Source organism: Canis lupus, chromosome 4 (genome assembly GCF_011100685.1).
Source record: "Canis lupus familiaris isolate Mischka breed German Shepherd chromosome 4, alternate assembly UU_Cfam_GSD_1.0, whole genome shotgun sequence".
Taxonomy (NCBI): Eukaryota; Metazoa; Chordata; class Mammalia; order Carnivora; family Canidae; genus Canis; species Canis lupus.
Genome location: NC_049225.1, coordinates 26,892,358 through 26,913,638, shown reverse-complemented (window position 1 = coordinate 26,913,638; position 21,281 = coordinate 26,892,358). Strand labels below are relative to the sequence as shown.

The 21,281-nt window shown below is 44.7% G+C and overlaps 1 protein-coding gene across 2 annotated transcripts in view; it reads right to left on the bottom strand.

Moving 5' to 3' along the window:
* LRMDA (leucine rich melanocyte differentiation associated) overlaps positions 1 to 21,281 on the bottom strand; it is a 1,014,859-nt gene that overhangs the window by 446,251 nt on the left and 547,327 nt on the right. For both annotated transcript variants that reach the window (XM_038534451.1, XM_038534450.1), the window contains one exon: positions 2,375 to 2,501. In XM_038534451.1, coding sequence (XP_038390379.1) covers positions 2,375 to 2,501 — 127 coding nt within the window. The remainder of the gene's footprint in view (positions 1 to 2,374; positions 2,502 to 21,281) is intronic.

Below are 21,281 nucleotides of genomic sequence, written 5' to 3'. Positions count from 1 at the left end.
ATGTCTGCGGTAACAGGAAAGCAATACTATAAGCTACCTATTTTGGACACTTAGATATCCAACAAATGCTTTTCATTGATTGATTATTATACAAATAGGAAGCTGATTACAAAAAAAAAAATCACCCACCAGTTCATCTGCAAACTGGGATTATGTGAAATGAGGTTCTTTCACAGTTGGTGTGCTCTTCTTTTAATTGCTTTTGTCAGGCTTGTGCTGAAATGAGCTTACATTTCTTAGTATGCACCAATTAATGCAACGGAGAACTGGCCAGGAAGTGTGCTGAGGGGAGAAGAGGAATTGAATTTGGGAATAGCATTTGTACAGCACTTGTCAGACAAAGTCCTTGTGCGTTGATGTATGGGCTATTTGGGAAGTCCTTCTCATGACACTGTTCCTTCTTTTGCCAACTTGACAATATCCAAGGGCAGAGGCAGCTGGGTTTTCACCCATGCAGAAAACTGTTTGGTTCACATTGTCATGGCACTTTGATTCCAACATTCAAATAAGGCTTTCATACGTTCTTTTTTTTTAAGCAGTTCTCCTAACAGGCAAATGAAAGCTGTGACATCACACATACACACAAAATGAGAAACAGAGGCTTTCAGAGGCTACCTGTCCACAGCCACATAGCTAAACATGATTATGCTGACTCATAAACCCAAGTCCAAAGGTGTGGGGCAAAGGACATAACCACTGGGGCCTCAAAGAGGAGCCCTCTCATCCAATTCTATTCTAATAATCCTTTTGTTCTTGATTGACTTGAGGATATCACCCAATTGATCACCTAAGACAGTCAAGGGACCCATTAGACACACAGACTGTAATAATTTTTCAAACAATGACTAGGGAAGTTAGTTGACCAAAGGATAGGAGAAGAAAAAAAATCCATCAATACTGCATTATGATAAAGACTAGATATTTACTTGTGGGCTCTCTCCTTCTACCTCTATCAAAGTGCCAACTTATAATGCCAACAGTAGCATATTTTATCCAATAAAGAAAATACTGTCTTATGACTTGAAGTATAAACTGAGGCTAAGAAATGATTTGGCCTATCATTCTTAAAGCAGACATATACATACATGGTAAATGTAACAGATATACCTGGTTTTATTTCACCCTCTAGGGCAAATGCCCTGATCCCTTTACTTCTAACTTATCATGTGAACATGAACGAGTAATTAAACTACTCTAGGTCTGAAATGTTTCACTCATAAAACACAGTGACTGGACTTCAAGTCTGAAGCAGCCCGGGAGAACGGAAAGAATTTTGGATACGGCTACGGTCAGACTAAATCTGAGACCCAGCATTTTGGTCAATGTCTGGCTGTGGATCTAAACTTCACCTCTTTCCTCATTTAGGTAAATGGAGATCCTCTCCCAGGGTTTGCCAAAAAAAAACAAACAAACAAAAAAACAAAAACAAAAACAAAAAAACACCTAAAATTAGCCAGTGAAGTGCCTGACCCACAGAAGTGCTCAATAAAGAAGAGCTGATGATAGTCACTCATTCATTCATCCCACAAACATTCACCGAAGCTCTGCTCCTGAAGGAGACAGGAGTCAACAAAATAGGCAACACTCCCCGCCTCACAGCTGGCGCTGTGGCAGCTCGGGAAGCCCTAACTGTACTACGGAATTAGGCGCCTTATGCTGCAGAAAGCTACCAAGTCCATTCTCAGCCTGTCTATGCAATCCAGACCAGGTCACGCCCCTGGGGCCTCATCCCAGGCTGCCCAGGTCCTCACCCACTTCAGGAGAAGACATGCAACCGAGCAAGACCTCTGTCGTCGCTCCAGGACAGTACACAGCGCAGAAGGCAGAGCTATGCCTGGGCCTCACCCATACCTCCCCTCTTTGCCCCTTCCCCCTTCCTCGGCCTGACCTGTTCCCCAGCCTGCACCAGAGCCTTCCAGAAACCTCCGTGATGGCCAAGTTTGCTGAGAGGCACCACCCGCTACTTCCCACCAGAGGTCGCCCTCCCACACGAGCCCAAGCAAACAGAGCCTGGCTCTGCCTTCTCGGCAGCAGTGACATTATTTTCTTTCTCTATTTTTATCTATTAAAAAGATTTCTTCACAGCCATAACTTAGATCTCTACACTAAAATGGAGCAACAGGAAGATATAATGGTGCATTTCATTTATGAATGACCTATAATAAATTACTCTGAAGTGTCCCGAGTGCCAGAAGACAGAACGCTTTGTCTGCCCATGGACTGCATTTCACATACTTTAATTTAGCTGACACATAAAACTCATTTGACATTTCGCAGGTATTTGTGGGGGGCGGGGGGGTGGGGGGAGGCTTGTGCGGGCCGGGCCCAGGCGGGGCAGGGGGGGAGCAGAGGCAGCGGGCAGGGCCAAGGATATCTGGTTCTTGTTCAGGGTTAAGGTATGGAGCCTGGGTAACCCTGGCAACACGAGGTCGTTCCCCAGCAGATTGTTGTCCAGGATGAGTTCCTCCAGGCTCCCGAACGCGCTCAGTCCTTCCAGTGACCTGCAATGACAAAGGCAACAGGAAAAATGATCCTGCACTAAATCAGGGAGGCCATTATGAGCCGAAATAAATATTTTAACCTTCCCTTTCAGGACTGGGAATAGTTTGGGCTTGGTGCCTGTCAGCAAAGTGAATGACAAGAATTAGTGGCGGGAGCCCGGTGGGGGCGGCGGGGGAAGGGGCCGCTGGCACTCCCCGCATCCTTCACGCGTTGCCAACATGAAGGATGAGGGTCACTTAGTGAGTAGCCAGGATCCAAAACAAAGGGCTTCAGATACGGCCTGCAGGATAAATTTGTCAATGTCTTGTGCCTTCAGGCACCCAGCCTCGGCTGACCCTAACCTCCATTCCCAAGATAAATAACTCTGTCACAGTTCACCTTCATTCCCTGGACACAAATTTAAGTTGTCATCCATCATTCCTGCCCAGAAATATCATACCCCTCTTACAATAATAAATATAACTTCAAGTATCATTTCTTAGCGGTTCTCCTCTGCACAGTCCAGGAAAAGGCGAGGCAGCCTTCCTTTCTCCCTCTTTGCTGCCGTTGACTTCTCGCTCCCCCCCCACACACACACACACACTCTGCTTTTTTCTTTTCTTTTTTCTTTTCTTTTTTTTTTTTCTTTACTAATCACTTAATTTGCGTCTGCCCAGTGTCCCTGTGGCTGCCCCCAAAGGCCAGGCATCTGCAGGAGCACATGATCACTCCAGTCGGGAGAGGGCTGCTTCTTTCTCTTTCCTGATTTCTTTTTCTTTTCTGTTTTTGTTTTGGTGGAGGGGAGGGGGGCGTGGCTTCAGGAAGGAGTTGGGGGGGGGGGATTTCTGTTTCAAGGTTTCCTGGCATGAAGTTAGGGTTTTAATTTATGGAAAGTGGATTTCTCACTTTATTTTTGAAAGAAGCGTGGAATGCAGCAATGTAGATGTCAAGGCAGTAAATAATCAAGCATCTGAAAGAATTAAGTACCCGGCTCAGGGAAGAAGAAGAAGAAGAAGAAGAAGAAGGAGGAGGAGGAGGAAAAAAAAAAAAAGTACCAGGAAGGGGAAAATAGCCTTGTTTTTATACTTAGCTGAAGTTAACTCTTAAGGTTATGGTCTTGGGAGTGTTGGGATGGGGGGGTAGAGGCGTTGAGGGGCTGTTGTGTGCATGTGCTGCCCCCCCCCCAGCCCCCCCAGCCCGGCTCACAGACGTTAATTAAAGAAAGCCGCCCGGTGGAGGGACACACACAGACACACACACTCCCAGCGCCTTCACCTGCCAGCCCCCAGAGCCCTGCTGAGCTTGCACGGGCTGACAGCTGAGCTACGACGTCGACCAGAGGGCGGACTCGCATGGGATCTCCTGGCTACTCTATAAAATGTGTCGAATCAGGGAGATGTTGTCTACACTACTTATTCATTTACTGATGGCACGTACGTTGCGGACCCGCCTGCTCGTGTGTGCAGGGCCTGCACGTCTGATGTGACTGTGAACTTGAGCACCAAGGCCTTCTCCGGACAGCTGCACGCACGGCCCTTGTGGGACCCTCTGCCAAGCAGACCCCAAAACAGGGAGTCGATATCTGCGAGGTGTACTGTGCCCTGCGAGTCATTAAAGCCCCAGGCTCCCTCGGCATGTCCTATTCCCGCCCCCTCCCAGGGCCCAGCACCCAGACCACCCCTACCCCTCAGGCCAGCACCACCGCAGGCAGGCGAACACCACAGTTTGGCCGAGGGGTCAGTGGGGTCATTGTGTTTCATTTCTTCCTCCTCTCTCTTCTTCCTCATGGTTCAGGGAAGCACAACACAAGTTACACACTGGGAAGTGGGACTCGGGGGACTTGGTCTCAGCTCTGCCATTTACCTGGAGTGTGAATTTGGTCATGTCAATAACCCGTGTGACCCCCCTTGCTCTGTGCTGCTTCCAGCTCACGGGATCCTAGGGAATACAGACAAAAGAAGCCTAACATGTCACTAGCAAATGTTGGTTCCTTTCTTTTCCTTCCTCCTTGCATTCATTGATTTTTCTGGTAGTTGTGACCTTAGAGGGTGTGTTGGGGGTCTGGGGTGGGGGGTGGTATGTGTTCTGGACGCAGGGGGTGGACAGATGAGCAAATATGCCAAGGTGTACAACAAGTCTGACTTCTACAGGGAAACCTCGACCTTTCCTGAAGTCCCTTCCTCCGTGGGGGTTAATGAGTGATGATCCCAAAGTCCTTTACAGGATGAGGCCCTCTTTGCCACAAGGGGAGTGGAGGCCACCTCCCTTCAGGGCGCCTTATGGATGGCTAATAAGCCCTTTGTGCACAAACATCAGCTGGGCTCCGGTCAAAGGCAGCATCCAAATGTGCATTGTTCCCGAGTTATGTTATGCAAATATAATACTCTTATCATGAGAATCAGCAAATGGTTGGCAACTGGCAAGCAAAAGAAAGCTCCCTTCCAGGAGTGCCCGGGTGGAGGGGGCTAGGCAAAAGACAAAATGACACAGCATGAAGAGGGACAAAGCGGAGACCACCAGAGGGAGTGCCCACAGAGCTGCCTTTCTCTGCCTCTGGGGCAGAGCTCAATTCCCTGGTGAGACAGAGGAGTAGGGGAAGTTGGGGCTCAAATCCCCCGTCCACCCCCCCCCCACCCCCGTCACCTGTCTGGTTGTAAGATTCTTTTTGCCATGTAATGTTATTAGCTGCTCAGTTAAAAGGGAATCGTGTTATATGGGGGGTTGCTAATTAATAAATCCCTGTCTTCATGTCATCAGTGCCGTGTACACTTGGTGATTTAATCAGCTAAATTCAGAGCTGAGGGACTGGGGACAGGAGACTGAGAACGAGAACATACTGAAGGGTAAAACTGGAGAAGACAGCATTTCTGGAGCTTGGCTGGCGCGTGGAGGCCAACAAACCCACACCTGGGGGATGCTTTCTTTTTTGCTTTTTAAAAACTTGACTTCTGTTGTTATTGCAGCTGCTGTTTTCGTGGAAGGAGAAGGGGAAAGAAATTCTGGGCGTCGACCTTCGCGTCCACGGCCCTCTACGCAAGAGGCCTGCCCAAAGAGGCAACCAAGGCCCTAAGAGCCACACAGGTCTATGCTGTTTAATGGGACAGCTACAAGGAAAAGATGATGGGACTGCCATCTCTCGGCTCTCACCTAGCGTGCGGACAGCAAAATGCACCCCAGACCCAAGAGCCCGGGTGCAGGGGTGCCTGTCACGCCAGGTGACACCTCCCCAGGCCGGTTTGCAGTCTGCGGGTGTTTGAGGGGTGCGCTGGGAAGGCGAGGCGCACAGGTCTGCCGGGGTCAGGGACTGGAGGTTCAGCTCCACACGGGGAGCTGGGGACAGGCCTGCCAGGCCCAGGAGAGAGACGCCCAGGGCAGGTGGGGACACCAGGCCCGGTGTGCGTCCTGGCCTACCTGAGGCAGGTGCTTTGCTCTGAATCCCAATCAGCCCCTCGGAAGCGCGGCAGGCTGCCTGCCTCCTGCTTCCCCAGCAGGAGAGCTGCCGTGACCTCACCCACAGGTGCTATCTCAGTTACCTGCTGGCGGGGCGCTGGCTGGGCTCCCCCAGGAGCCACCGAGGCCGCTGGGAGCGTCCCAGTGCCTTTTCCAAAGTCATATCAAAATGACAAAACATCACAACGCATTCAGCTCTAGCGGATTCAAACAGAGAGAACTTTTAAGTTTCCACTGTAATTAACCCTATCCTCGTTAAGATAATTATGATCAAGCGTCCTGTCACAGTTAATATCCCGGCATCATTGCCCGTGGCTCACACTCTGCCCTCATTAGCTTATAAAAACAGCGGCACTAACCAGGCGGCCGCAGCCCTTTCCCAGTTAGGCCAGTGGTTGTGGGCTGCTAAGGACGGGCCTTGGGCGGGGCAGCAGGCCCCACAAAGGGGTGGCTGCTCGGACCCCAATCTCTGCTGCTCCTGGGTGGCCTCACGCTCAGCGGCCTTCACTCTATCCCCAAAAGTCAGCCGCATGTCAGAGTGGGGAAGGAGAAGAGCCAGGACCAATGCACGGCTGGTAGCTTTGGGACAGAGGAGCTACTAATCCATAGCAACCCCTTCCTGTCCCTTACCCTGCAAAAGATCTGGCCAGAAAAACCACCAGAGGACACCTCCCGAACCCTCCATTCAAGAACTGCCAACCCTATTTCTGAGGTATAAGCTGTGGTAAAGGCTGGATCCCTCTTTCCTCAGTTCTCAGTCTATACGGAGGACGATGTTCCTGCCTTGCATGACACAGGCAAGGAATGGGGCCACGGTTAACCACAGACCCCAAGGAAGAAACGTCTCTCTCTGTGGAACCATAGCTGGCCTCACACCCAGAACCAGAAGTCGGGATGTTCTCAAACCAAAGAAGAAAATCATATCTGAACTAAGATCTTCACCTACCCCCTCTATCTATCCAGATATCCAGGTGCATATTTTTAACCGATAAAATGGGGAGGCTATGGAAATTCTAGAGGACCTAGCCTGTCTGTCTGATGTTCACCACCCTGGCTAGTCCTGTCGGCCTGCAAGGGTTGGCCGGTGTCTGCTCTCGAACAGTCTTTTGGGATGACGTCCGTCTGCCCGGCCCCCTAACAAAAAGGGATCTCAATGTAACCCTCCATAAATACCTGGGAAGTTGTCAAATGCACAGTGAGGGCTCAATAGCCCTTTGTCAACTGACTACTGCTCAGCCCAGAGCCTATGAGCTGCTCAGAGAAAAGCTGACAGGGAAATCTCAAGGGCGGGGCAAAGAGCAGGCCTCAGGGCAGCTGGCCAGAGGCTAGGAGGGCAATCCCTACATTCCCATTCCTTCAGAGGCCAGGATGCCTCCCTCTATTTACCCTGGGGCCAGTGTCAACGTACAGGCAGAGGGGGCAATCAGTGAGTCTGAATCTATACACCAGAGCTTCTTTACCACTTGGAAATCATCCTGGCTCTGAGTACCCTGAATGCTCCTCCTGTTACCTGCCCTCCCCCCTTGGAATCCCCAGACCTTTCCATAATCCAGCAACTAAATGGTTAATGCCCCACACAGCTTGGCGCCTCTCAGGACCCTGCTTCCAGCCAGGATCTTCCTGATTGATCACTGTAGTTGTTAAATAATTTAAATATCACCCTTGAGAGCAGGAACAGCACCTTGTACCTCTTGAATGAGCCCCGCCGTGCCAAGTGTGGAGCCTGGCACATGGCAGGTCCTTGGGAAATGTCTGCAAACTGACAACAGAGGCCATGACCAAAGCTACAAGGACAGGACAGGCAACACAGAGTTGGTATGGTATGGGGTTGAGGAAGAAAAAAGAATGGGACAGCTGCGATAGGACTGTTCATGTCCCAGAAAATGGCCCAGGGGCAGCACTTTTAGAAAGGCCATTAATCCCACTAGGTGAGAGATAGTCTTTCTTTCTGTCATAAAATTCTTTTTATATCCCACGTAAATGGTTATATATATATATATATATATATATATATATATATAGTACATTACTAGAGATCGTATATTACATATACCATATAGTATCTCCTACAGCTTATTCCTAGAGATAGTACTATATGTTCAGATGGGCCTATAGATTTTCTACATATTTGTCTGTCATACAGGTCACATAGCCAGGGATAGGTAGATGTTCAGTAATTAAATCGATTAGTCTTTATAAGTATATTAATAGGCGATGAAAGTATCTACGAAACTGATGAATACAGACATGCTCATGGCTGTGTAGGACCGTGAATACTGACACCATATGACAGTATATCTTATGGGATTTGTCAAAGTCACCCCAAAACTGTATTAAGCTCCCTATGAGGATGAATGATCTCTGAGTTACACAAAAGAATAATTCAACACTGGCATAAGAGACCTGAAGACAAGACCAGTCAAAAATCTAAGGTAGTTGGCTAGGTGTTTGTTAACTCTAAGTGCGATCAAGTCAGGAAGCCGACACACACTATACCTTAATAATACTAAGAAAACTGCTATAGGGACACGTGGTTCAGTGGTTGAGCATCTACCTTCGGCTGGGGGCGTGATCCTGGGGTCCTGGGATCGAGTCCTGCATCGGGCTCCCTGCAGGGAGCCTGCTTCTCCATCTGCCTGTGTCTCTGCCTCTCTCTCTCATGAATAAATAAATAAAATCTTTAAACATAAATAAAATTTTTAGGGATCTCTGGGTGGCTCAGTGGTTCAGTGCCTGCTTTTGACCCAGGGTGTGATCCTAGAGTCCCCAGATGGAGTCCCGCATCAGGCTCCCGGCATGGAGCCTGCTTCTCCCTCTGCCTGTGTTTCTGCCTCTCTCTCTCTCTATCATGAATAAAAAAAAAAAAAAAAAAAAAATATCTTAAAAAAATAAATTTTTTAAAAATTAAAAAATTAAAAAGTAATATCCCATAGTCTCTGTATCTGCTTTCTAACTTCACAGTTAAGACTTCTTTTTTCATAGCCCTTATATTTTATTTATTATCTATTTGTTAATTCTAATAAGCTAGTTCAAATCCTTTATAATATGTAACAGGATATATATATATATTTACTTAATTTTATGTATGTATATAATTTTAATATACCTTTGAGTATCAAACAGGCAGTTTCTGTACATTAAGGACAAGTTCTGTGAGACTGTTAATGTGGACAACTGACTAGGAACGACGATATATACTGTGTCCAGGTTTATAAAAGACTTTGAAATGATTCTAAAAATATCCTTGTGATAGGAGAGCAAAAAGTGGGCTAGAAAATGACAACTTTAGGTAGAGTCACAACTGGTTCAAAAATATAACTGAAGAGCACTAATGAATGGCCCAGCTTGTTCCTAGAGAAGGTTCTGGGGACTTTGGTCCTGTTTTTTGCCAATGACTTGGTTAAGGATGAATTTATCACATTTATGGAGTCCCAGGCCCAAGAAAGCTATTCAAGACAATACAGTAGGATCCAAAATGATCCTGTTGGAATCAACCCATTGTTTCCACCCAAAAAGACAAAATTTCACATTATCTAATGTAAAGACCTAAATGTAGATTTAAAGCCTAACTACTCCCAAAATACATATATGAAGAAAAAAATTAAAAGGCAGATGTAAATTGGAGGAAATATTTGCAATCTAACAATCTAAGGTTTAGTATCCTTAATATTAAAAGAGCTTTTGAAATGCATTAAGGGAAAGCTGAAAGCCCCAACAGGAAAAACAAAAGACATGGAAAGATAACACACAAGGTATGTACATGGTCAATAATAGAAAGGTGGGGTAAAATTTCATCTTCAGTAGGAATCTAAAATATTCAAATTAAACAAGATGTTTTCATTTAACTAGCGAATACACGGTTTCCTTAAATCTTAACATAATCTTGTCAGAAGTTTGAAGTAACAGACCAATTCAACACTAACGGAAGAGTGAAACTTTTATAACATTTCTGGATGGCAATTTATATTCAAAATCTTAAAAACGATCACTCTTTCCTCCAGTAAATCCAATAATTTATTCAATAAATATCAAAGAAGTGCACATGGTGTATGTTCAGTATGGCATTATTTATAGTAACAATGTAAACATGCCTAAATGCCCAATGACAAATGATTACATAAAGGTTGATATATCTGTATAATGAAATAGCATGCAGTAATTAAATATGATATTATAGATGTCTATCTACTGATCCATTAAAATTGTCATGCTTTCTATTTAAGTACCTAAAGTGAAGTTATAATACATATAAGCACATGCATATACAAACTCATGCATGAAAATTAAGTCATCTATGTCTCCCCTCCATTCCCTGTACAAATTTTAATTTGTACCATGTTCTCCATGGTGATGGTTAAGAGTCATTAAAGTAGTCTGTTAGATATTCCTAATTTATAAACTGCTGTTAATATATAATCTCGTACACAAGGACTTTATGACAATTGTATACGCGCACGCGTACACTTCAGGGCATAGGGGTACTTATACATCTGCATACCGATAGAGTGAGCCCAGATTTATAACCACTAACTCCTGAGTAACGGTTATTTACAGGATGTTTTTTTTTCTTCTCTTTTAAAGTGTTCACTAGTTACTAGATTTTCTATCGTAAATAAATGTTTTATAATCAGAAAAAAACTCCAGTAACTACTACTTTTAAATAAAAACACGAGATGGGGGACCCTTGGATAAAGAGCAGTGTATCTAAAGAAGGTTTAGTATGAATCAGCAGAATGGGGCTGCCTCCACAGAGGTGAATCTGATCCTGCTCTACTGGCCCTTAAGTGACTCCACCTGGAGCTTTGTTTCAATTCTGAGTGCCAGACTCAAAGGGGCATCGGTACTCAGAAGTACCATAGAAAGAGACCAAGCAGCTGGGTGTTAAGAAACAGTGATGGAGACAGTCAAAATTATTTAACCAGAAGCAGAAGAGACTTAGTTGTCTTCCAAGTACCAAGACTCTGGCATTCCAGAAGGCAGAATCAAAAACAAATAGGAGAAAATAATGTAAGTTGGAAGGAAAGGTCTTGAATCAATTTTTAAAAACTTACAGAAATGGAGAGCTGTTCACCAAAGGATTAAGCTGCCTTCTGAGTATATGTACTCGATCAGAGGTTAGAGTCAAGGAGAATGTTTAGAAGAGATTTCTGCATAGAAGATTAGATTTGGTGACTCTAATATGCTACTCAGATTCTGTGCCTATCCGACTGGACCTACTTCCTTTTTAACTGAGGTTTTCCCAAAGGCAGCCAAGAGCTGCTTCTTCCCCTGCCAGACAGCCTTGTGGAAAGAGGGCAGCAGAGAGTTCTAGCTCTGTCATTCTCTATCACGCTAAACTCAGTGCCTTTTTCTGATCCTCTAGCCGGGACTGAATAAAACCTCTTTAATGCTTCCCTAACTATGGGGATATCTCCATCATTAAAAAAAGGCACGTGTCAACACACTGGCCTCTTAAAGCTTATAACTCGATGTCAAAGCTGCAATTCTATTTGTGTAAAATATGGCCTGTCATGGTCTTCTTCACAGAGTCATAGACCAGGGGAATTTTCAGGTGTTCTATCCTCCACAGAAGGTGACTGATGATGAGAGAGGTAAAGTGGCTCACCTTTAACCATATATAGTAACCAAGCCATGTTTAGAACCTTTGGACATATCGTGCAGTACTCCTTCAATTGAACTATGCTAAAGTCCCTCTAAATAATTTCTGGTTGAGATCTAGAAAGGGAAATACACCATTGCCGCATCCTTTATCCAAACGCTCTGTTACAGCTTTGTGATTCATTCATTGTGTGTCCTCAATCATATTGCTCAAACTAGATGATCTTCAAATTCTTTTGTGTTTTATCTACTGCTCCCCTCCTGATCCTCCAGGAAAAATCCCCTGAAGGACTAATTCTTACATTTTTTTCAATGTGCCCTTCATGAGGTGAAGTATGCTTTAGGTGGAGCTGGGTTGAAATTTACCAGCTAACGGTTCCCTTCCCCCCTTGGCATGTACCTCTATAGCTCATTCATTCATTCATTCATTCATTCATTCATTCATTTCATTCACCAAAAGGTGCTGAGTGCCAATTCTTTGCCCAGTACTTTGCTAGTCTCTGGGGCTACGAAGAGGACTGTGGCATGCTCTCCGACTTTAAGCAAGAGATGTAGGCAGGGAAGGCGTCACCAGAGACTGCAGGGTAATGGGTTAGATTGAGATGGTAAACAGTACTCTGAGAAGGGGGAGCATTTAGGAAAGGTTTTAAAGGGGAAGTCGGTTTCAGCAAAGTCTCAATCCAATTAAATTCTAATTCTGTGAGCATCTTCTTATACTTTACACCAAATTTGATGGCAAAGGAACATAAGAAGAGATAACTAATCCTGGCATGCAAGCAATAGCCATTCCAACAAGCTTACTTAGCACAAGAAAGCCTGTATGTGATAAGCACTTCCAGCCTGGCAGGCTCTCGTGAGCATCTACCTCTGGGGCGACCAATGATGCACAAGTCACAGCGCCTGCCCCCAGTGAATTCATCAACTATGGAACAGAGGAAAAAGTGGGACTTGAGGTGAAGAAGAGAAATCATATAGGATAGCACATTATTAAGCAACGTGGGCAAAATGGGCTCTAAAAGTTGAGAGGAAAGAAATGAGGGCTGCAGTGGTCACCGTCTCTGATGCACCCTCCTATGTTTGTCCTGAAGCTATTATAGTAAGGGAGTCCCTAGGACCGAGGTGAGAACCAGGTACCCTCCCGATGAACATGCCAGATGCCTCCATATCTTGTTCCCATCACTCTGCCCATCTGGCTGTCCTCCATGCCTCTCAGTGAATCTTTCCTGCATTTCTCCTACCCTGGTGATAGGGCTTGGTCTGGGCTTTGACTATGTCTCTAAAATTATTTTGATTCACGGCTTGAGATTTTACAAAACCACACATGCACGCATGGAGCCTGTGGCCTCAGGATCTTGTTTGTTTTTAAGAGTCTAAAGAGTGAGTTTGTTTGGCGGGTTCTATAAATGGAGGTTTTCTTTACTAGGGAGATGTAAGGGAGTGGACATGGTGTGCTGCAGCCGCGGTATGTGTGCACGTCGCCATGGGGCGGAATTCAGCGCCTGGTGGGGGAGGCTCCCACAGCCATTGGGCAAACATATGTTGGGCCAAGAACACAGCTCTTCAACCTCATGAACTGTTTGCTTGAAAGATAACAGTGTCTCTTCCACATAAGCCTTTCACCACCCTCCATAAAGGGAATTTTTAATTCAACAGATGGTGTCTACTCATTGCAAACCAACCAGAAAGGGAGACATTTACACGGCTGTGCCTCAAGGCCCTAGGGACCCAGAGGGGCCCTAATCAAATACTTGCCCAAAGACCAGCTCCCCATGGGCAGGGCCCCCTGGAATGGAAGCAGGCCAGGAACACCAGCAAAAATATGCCAACTACTGATTCTGTGAGGTCCCAGTTGGCTGAAAAAGGTGAAAACATGTTTTCTGTCCCAGACTACAGGATAGCTTTATATCTCCTGAAGGAAAGAAGGCCCTGGGTGATATGGTGGCCTCCAAAAGTGTCTCACTATTGCAGCCATTTCCCTTCTTTCAAACAGCCCTCACTCTGTGCTTTGCAAAACCTTTCAAAGAACAATTTTGTCAGGGTTGCACTCCATTTCATATAATGGCACATTTTGGGCCCCGAGGACCAACACCTAACAGAAGTAACAGTTTTAGGGACAAAGAAGACAGATCAAATGCTTGCAGATATGAAGCCTGATGAACAGGAGATTTTCCTCAGACTAAATGAAGCTTCCTTCATGCCCATCTGCCTCTTTGGTTTATTTGACTGCTGCTCTTGGGGGTAGAATGTCATAGTGATATTTTCACAAAGAATGTGATGTTTGAAGGGAGACTACCTTGTCAACTCACTGAAGCCAAACACAAATGTGGTAAGTAGACACACAAAGTAAGACCACTAGATTTGGGCTCACAATGTCTGTTTTCAAGTCCCAGATGTAATTCTCTAATCTATTATAGTGGGAGAAAAATCCCTGACTTACATACTTTGCAGATATTGGAATGGGGAGGACATGAGATAAGGTATCTAAAAACAAGCCTAAGTAGATAAGGATTGTTGATATTTGAAAGATTAGGCTTTCTTTTTTTCTTTGGGGGGGGGGAGATCATGTATTTTCAAAAGAGGTAATTAGTTAAGCTCAGATAAGGAAGCATGTAGCTAAAGCTCCAAAGGACATACTAACATGTATTCAGAATCATCAGACAACATTAGGAAATGCCACCTTGCAAGAACCTCTGTCTGAAGAATGACCAGGGTCCCTGATTCTTGTTCTGCCTTGGTGACTACCTTCCTGCCATCAAAATCCTTGCCCTGCTCTGGGCTTCCCTTAACTCTGTAAACTGGAGAGGCTGGATTCAATTCTTTAAGATGTCTGTTCATTTTCTAACATTCTCTGCTCTAAAGTGGGTTGCAGGAGAAAAAGTCTCCAAGCTAAAATTTTATCCTTGCCTTAGTCACATCATCACTCAGTAAAAAGTTGAGCATAAATGTAGCAGGCCTTCTCCAACCTATATATGGCCAAAAACATGGAGGCTGGAGGACAGCAGGGGGAGGGAGAGAGTTTCAAGTCTCAAGTATGAAACCTGATTAACAAAATATTCTGGGAGGGAAAAGCTGGAGGAGAAAAAACTCTCCCCCTACCCCCTGCATTTTTTTTTTCATCTTTCCTAGCATCCTAGACTAGGGAGTGACAGGCTAAGTGACACAGTGCTCAGAGGGCAAAAGATAAATGTTTGATGAATTGGCCATTGGTAGGGAAGTGATGGGCTTTGTATGTGCATAATGGCCAAGCTGCCTTTCCATGCCGATCTTCTGCCAAGATAAGAAGCCATAATGAATGGACCTTGAGATGCCCTGGACAGAAACAGTTTTAATTTGACTGGTTTTAATAAAATTAATTTTAAAAAGAAGAAAATGGCAGAAGAAAGAGGATAACAATTTGGAGAGACCAGAAAGATGGAATTACATATATCCAGAGTGGACACTAACCACTGGTTTTTCCCACTCATTGTGTTAGCCAAGGCAGCAGAGGAAGAAAGTTTGATTTCATTATATCTATAAATCATCAAAAAGCCTTTATGTGCCTAGTATTGTACAGAGACACTTGAGATATGGAAATTAAATGGCTTGGCTAAACAAAAGAGTACCTTAATAAGTATAGCATGGGTTACTCTAATTCATTACTTTACTCCTCCTTCAATGAGTATTTACTATATTTATTTATCCAGACTCAGGGTGAATGACACAAGTCTGCTCCCACCTATGTGGAACCTGATGGGCCAGGATTTGCTAGCAAAGTGGGAAATACTCTCCTGGTTCAAGAACTCCTACTTTGCTAGATGCTCTCCTCCAGGGGGCCATGCCTGAATGTCTGAGATACCTCCTATCCCTCAGGCAGCTGATTTCCCATTTTCATATTTTATGCCCTAATTTGGGCTCCCCTGGCTTCAATGAGTTTACTAGGTAGTTTCCATGAAAACAACACAATGCTTAATGAACACACCACAATGGCATTCTAGCGCTTAGAGAGTGGCAGTCCTCTCACCAGCAGCAAACAGGAGAAAGCAGGCTCACTTTAGCCCTAGGAAAACTCAGCGATGTCCATTGTTCAATTATCTTTTGGGCTCTGTTTCTTTTGTTGTTGTTGGATTTTTTTCATATGTGAAACTTGGAGTTGGAGCAGATGATTTGCTCCATCTTTTCACTGACACTATTTGAGGTGCTACAGGGATCAGACACTCTGATAGGCCTGGGAGCATAAACACAGTTAAGATATTATCCTGTCCTCAAGGGGCCCATGGTCTCATGAAACAAGGGCAAAAACACAGTTATAACACAATGAGGTTTAAGTTCTCCTTCTGCCTTCAAGTGACCATAAAATATCTCTAAGGTCCCATCTAACTTCCAAAATGTCCTTAGATTAGAGTCCTAACCTCCACTTTCCCTTTGATTTTTAAGACAAAGCTTAGAATTATGAAGAAGTTTGGTTATTGAAGCCTTTTATTTTTTTATTTTTTATTTTTTATTTTTATTTTTTATTTTTTATTTTATTTTTTTTATCGAAGCCTTTTAATGGTCACCTTCCATGATACCATGTGTTTCCCAGGATTAGGGGAAAGAATCCTATGCAAAATGCAACACTGAAAATAGCCCCCACCTCGCCTCTGAGGGTATACATTTTTCCATGGCTGCAAAAGGAAAGTCACTCATTACTAAGCAGCTCAGTGAAGCTCACACTATTGGAGAATATAAAGTTTTATGAGCAGGTCTCTCCTTCTCTCTCTGGGTGTAAGTGAGAAAGTGAGCAAGAGAGAAAGCTGGAGAGGTCTGGCTCAGGAGCCCAGGGTGAATTATAGACTGCCGCTCAAGATTCACAGCTCTTCGTGGTAGGAGGTTAATATTCTCACATGTCATTAGGTCTGCTGGCTCTCCTGATGGTTCATTGAAGCAGGCAGCAAATTATTTCCTCATGCTGCAGAGGACAGCACACTTCAAAGCAAGGGAACTCAGGTCAGGATAGGCCTCCGGGTGGATTAATAACTTGGGATCACCAGGGGTTGTCTATAGGTAAGAATAGACCTGAAGCTTTTGACAAGGCTAACTTTTTGATCTGTCTTGACCTGGCTTTCAAGCCAGACCTCCAGGTTTTATTCCCATCACCTTCTAAGGACCTGCCAAGACCTGCGGGAAGACTGAGTAACCTGTCTGGTCATTTTATCTTCACTTGAAATGCCTCCACCTGCTCTCTGCTGTTGTACATCTCACCCACAGTTCAAGGTGGAGCTTAAACCCCTTCTTCTCAGAAAAGACTTTTCAGCTTGTCCTGGACCTAGCTGACCATGGCTGGAGTCCACTCTCAAAGCCTTCTATCCTATGTGCTCTATCCATCACTGATCATAGACTTGGTTTGTTCACCTAATGTCCCTCATGTCCTACTCTTATCTCCTTGACAGTTAATTAAGCTATGGGACTGCAAAGACCCCTCTTTGTATCTCCCATGGTGATGGCTAAGTAGGAAGAGAGAAAAACATATCTACCCTGGATACAGGCCCAAATCCTGAGCCTATCTCCTTTCCAGAAGAAAGAGCCAAGAAGAACTCCAGAAACATTTATAATACAGATTCATCAAAACATTTATTTATGGGTAACTTGGGAAATATCACTTCAGTCCCAGCTCATCCGGTTACTGTATATGAGCAGACCCCTTCCTTTCCCTCTCTGAACCTCAGATTCCTCCAAAGTGGAATAGAGGGGGTGATTGTATCAGAGTATCTAGCAGGGTGGTTTGTGGGCCACACGTATCAGAATCTCCTATTGAGATACTTATTAAGAGTTCAAGGGTGCTTGGATGGCTCAGTCAGTTAAGCATCCGGCTCTCTATTTTGGCTCAGGTCCTGATCTCAGGGTTATGGGATTGAACCTCCTGTTGGCCTCTGCGCTCAGTAGGGAGTCAGCTTGAGGATTTTCTCTCTCCTTCTCCCTCTGCCCCTCCACCCTACTCTTTCTCTCTCAAATAAATAAATCTTTAAAAGTTTAGATGCCAAGGTCTACCCCTGACTTACAAATCACTCTCTTTGTAGGTGGGGTCTAGGGTATCTACAGTTAATTCATCACTTCTATGATCACTTCTATGCATAACAAAGTATGAGAACCACTGGAGGTCCCCAATTTAAATACTTCCAGGGGCCAGTCAGGTGACACCTGACGGTATTTCAATGAATCCAAGGTTGTTTTATGTATTAGCAAGAGAGAAAAACCACTGTCAATTAAAAATGACCCAGTGTTTCCTACGTTAAAATGCCTCAAGAACTCTCTTCCTTTCTTATATCCTGCTTGTGGCTTTGCAAGAAACATATTCATAAATCAAGGTTGTTACTCCAACAAATATTTGCTTTATGCTATCAAGTGTATGCCCTTTCCACATGCACAATAACTTTGTCTTTCAACGCCAAATCACAGTGCATTCTTAAATGGCACATGAGTTATCAGAAAGGTGTATAAGTCATCTGGAGTGAAAATCCTAGTAACTGGAACCAAGCTGGAATGTGCAGTGACAACAAACCCACCACGATAGCCTCATGGTCAATGACAATTTTAAGAAGCCATTCATTTTGAGATGGAGTCAGAGATGCTGAGATGTACGGGGAGTGGGGACCAAGTTGGGGGGCAATAGAAAATGCAATGTGCATTTTAGAGATGGTGAAACACAGGAAGTGCAGAGAAGACAATAAGGAGCAGTGAGGACAGAGGGACTCACATCATGCCCTCCCCACCCCCACCCCAGGGTCTCAGAATTAGTACTTGTGTTTGTCCACACACACAGTACTGAGCTACACTTGGCCCGCAGGAGGTTGATTATATAAATTTGTTGTCTAAACAGGAGCACCTCTCAGAGTAAAAGGGACAATATTATTATTCATGATGCCCTGAAAACAGGCTTTAACTAGAATTGTCCTGAGCAGACAGGGATGGAAGTTACCCTACCCATGAGCCAGCAAACTGCAACCCCTGTGTAGTGTGATCACTAGAGCCCAATTAATTCTAACATTTAGATCTGGAACATCATGCATTTTTTGAAGCTGCTTTTCACTCTGTGTCTTTAAAAAATCCTTGGAAGTCTGGTGTCTTTAAGCCTTCAGCTCCCCTAACTCCCCACAACCATCTTGTATTTACCTACAACTGTCCCCTCCTAATAAGATGTGCTTATGCTCCCCGCTGAGAGAACACAGCAGACCCCCACAGAGATTCCTACAACTGTTTGAAAGAATTCTCTCAGTGGTCCTTCACTGGGGGGTGATTTTGGCCCCCTAGAGGGCATATGTCAAAGTCTAAGGACATTTCTGATTATCACAATTGGATGGTGCTACTGGCATCTAGTGGGTAGAGGCCAGGGGTACTGGAACCATCCTGCAGTATACAGGACAGCCCCCACAACAAGAAGTTACCTGACCCAATGTGTCCTTGGTGCTGAGATTGAGAGACACTAGATTAGGTGAAGGATAATGCTTTGCTCCTTATTGTGGGGTGAGCCCCCTTCCTTCTTGCTCTCACTGCTGTCCTGCAAGTACTCCTTGACAGCTGAGCATTATAGCCGAATCCTGTTGGCCCAATTCATGATCTGGGATGGAGGAGATCACTCTACAGTGATGGAAGAGATGGCATAGCTGTCAGTCTCCACGAGGAAAGTAATAGAACTTTCCCTGTTTCATGGGAGCAGACAAGACTGACAGACTGTGTGACTTTTCCTTTCCCCAACGTCACCAGAAAAGAAAATGACAGCAAACATATCAAGTAGGTTGGAAACTGTAGCTCGTTAGCACTCAGAAGTCCCAAACTTCCACAGATGGGTGCACCCTTAGAAGGTGTGTACACTTCTTGGGAAGCCAGGGCAGCCCACGAAGAAAATACTCCACATAGATGGGCTTGTCCCAGGCTTAAGACATGTCCCGCTCAGACATTTCAGATTTGCCCTGGTGCAGCTGTCCAAGTGTGGGCGAAGGAGTCCCCCTCATCACTCTTGGTGGACTCCTTTTTCCATGGGAAAGAAGAGCCAGCCTAGCCTGGATGTACAACAGAAAAACCTCGGCCCCCACCCCTTAGCAAATGGTGAATCCTGAAGGCAACGGGGTAAGGGCAGATCAAGGCACAGTGTGGAAAGAGAAAACAGGAGCATTGATTCAGGACCAAGGACAGGACAACGTGAGGCGCTAGGGCCTCAAAACCGCACCAGGAACACTTCCTACCTTAGTTTTCCAAGGGTTGCTATGCCAAAGTACCACAAACCACTTGGCTGAGAACAACAGACATTTATCTTGAAGTTCTGGAGCCTAGAAATCAAAGTGTCAGTCAGCAGGTGCTAGGGACGGCTGGTTAAAACCTCAACATAAGAATCTGGGGAAGGAGGAGACACAATTTATAATGCCTAAGTGACAACTACTTCCATAAAGAGTGCCGACGTTCTCCCCGGTGCCCACAGAGGTGATACTATGAGGGGGAGACACCATGGCTGGCTATCTGGGCCAGGCCCTGAGAACTCACAATCATAAGCACTGATGGGGTGGTCAACCCCAAACTCCTTGAACCATACTCATTTTCACTCTCCTTCCCAAAGCTTCACACAATCATCATTCAGAATATAAAAATATAGCACACTATCTAAAGTTCACACTTGCATCTGTCTTCATTCTCTGAGCCATAGCCACCAACCTAGAGGTAAGTGAGTGATACCAGTGTGAAGTCAAGATTCAAAAAAGGCTCAGTCCCCTCTCGGCCCCAACAATGATGTCACAAAACCAGAATACTATGGGAGGGAATCTTAAGCATTTATTCAGAAAACTGTGACTTTCAATCAAAGCAACACTTTAAGACTAGTTTCCTAATCCTTGGCCAAAACTGGAGAACAGGCAGGGGATCAAAGGCTACTGGATTGACATCAAAGGAAAAACAAATTGAAAACTAAAGCAAAACCACCTACCAAAATAAATAAACCAGATTAACAAATGAGAGTAGACTGAGGCCACTCAGTACAGGGACAGCGAGCACCACACCCTTCAGAAGCCATCGAAAATCATGGTCATGAGCCAGAAATCAACAACATCGAAGGGAAAAAGTCAACATATATTTAAAGAGAATGATTGTAGCTGCTTTTATTTGAAGTATTAGACAGTTGCCTCATTCAAATTGTTTATAATTCTTATGGAGAGACAAGATGTCAACATGTAGAAATTAAACAATATGAGATTCAAGGAGTAACTCAAGATAACAAGAGAACTGTCACAAAGTGCTATATGATTATGTGCCAAATAAACAATATAGAAAATAAGTGCTTCAAGAACTCAGAGGGAATGATCCACTTTAGGTCGAGAGTCCAGGAATGATACACTCGAAGATGAAGATTCGGAACTGAGACTTCAAATTATAAAAGTGTATGCTGCGTAGTCTCTTTAGGAACACAGAGGAGTGGGTAACAGAAGTTTCAGAAGCATTTCATTCCCAAAAGAGCTAATATTATTTTATGATTAAATACAAACAGTAAACCGTGCTTAAATTGGACTCCTCAGTCTTAAATAATGCTGAGACAGTGGGATATCAGGATTGAGTGTCAATGGTGTGGGAGGCAACTCCTAACATGCTCCCATTGATCCCTTCCTTCTGGTATGCATGTCCTTTTGTAATCCCCTCTGCTTGAATGTGGGCTGGACCTAATGCCTTAATGACTTGCTCCTGACGAGTAGAATAAGGTCAAGTGATGAGATCTCACTTCCAAGACAAGGTGACTAAGAGGCTGTGGCTTCCAC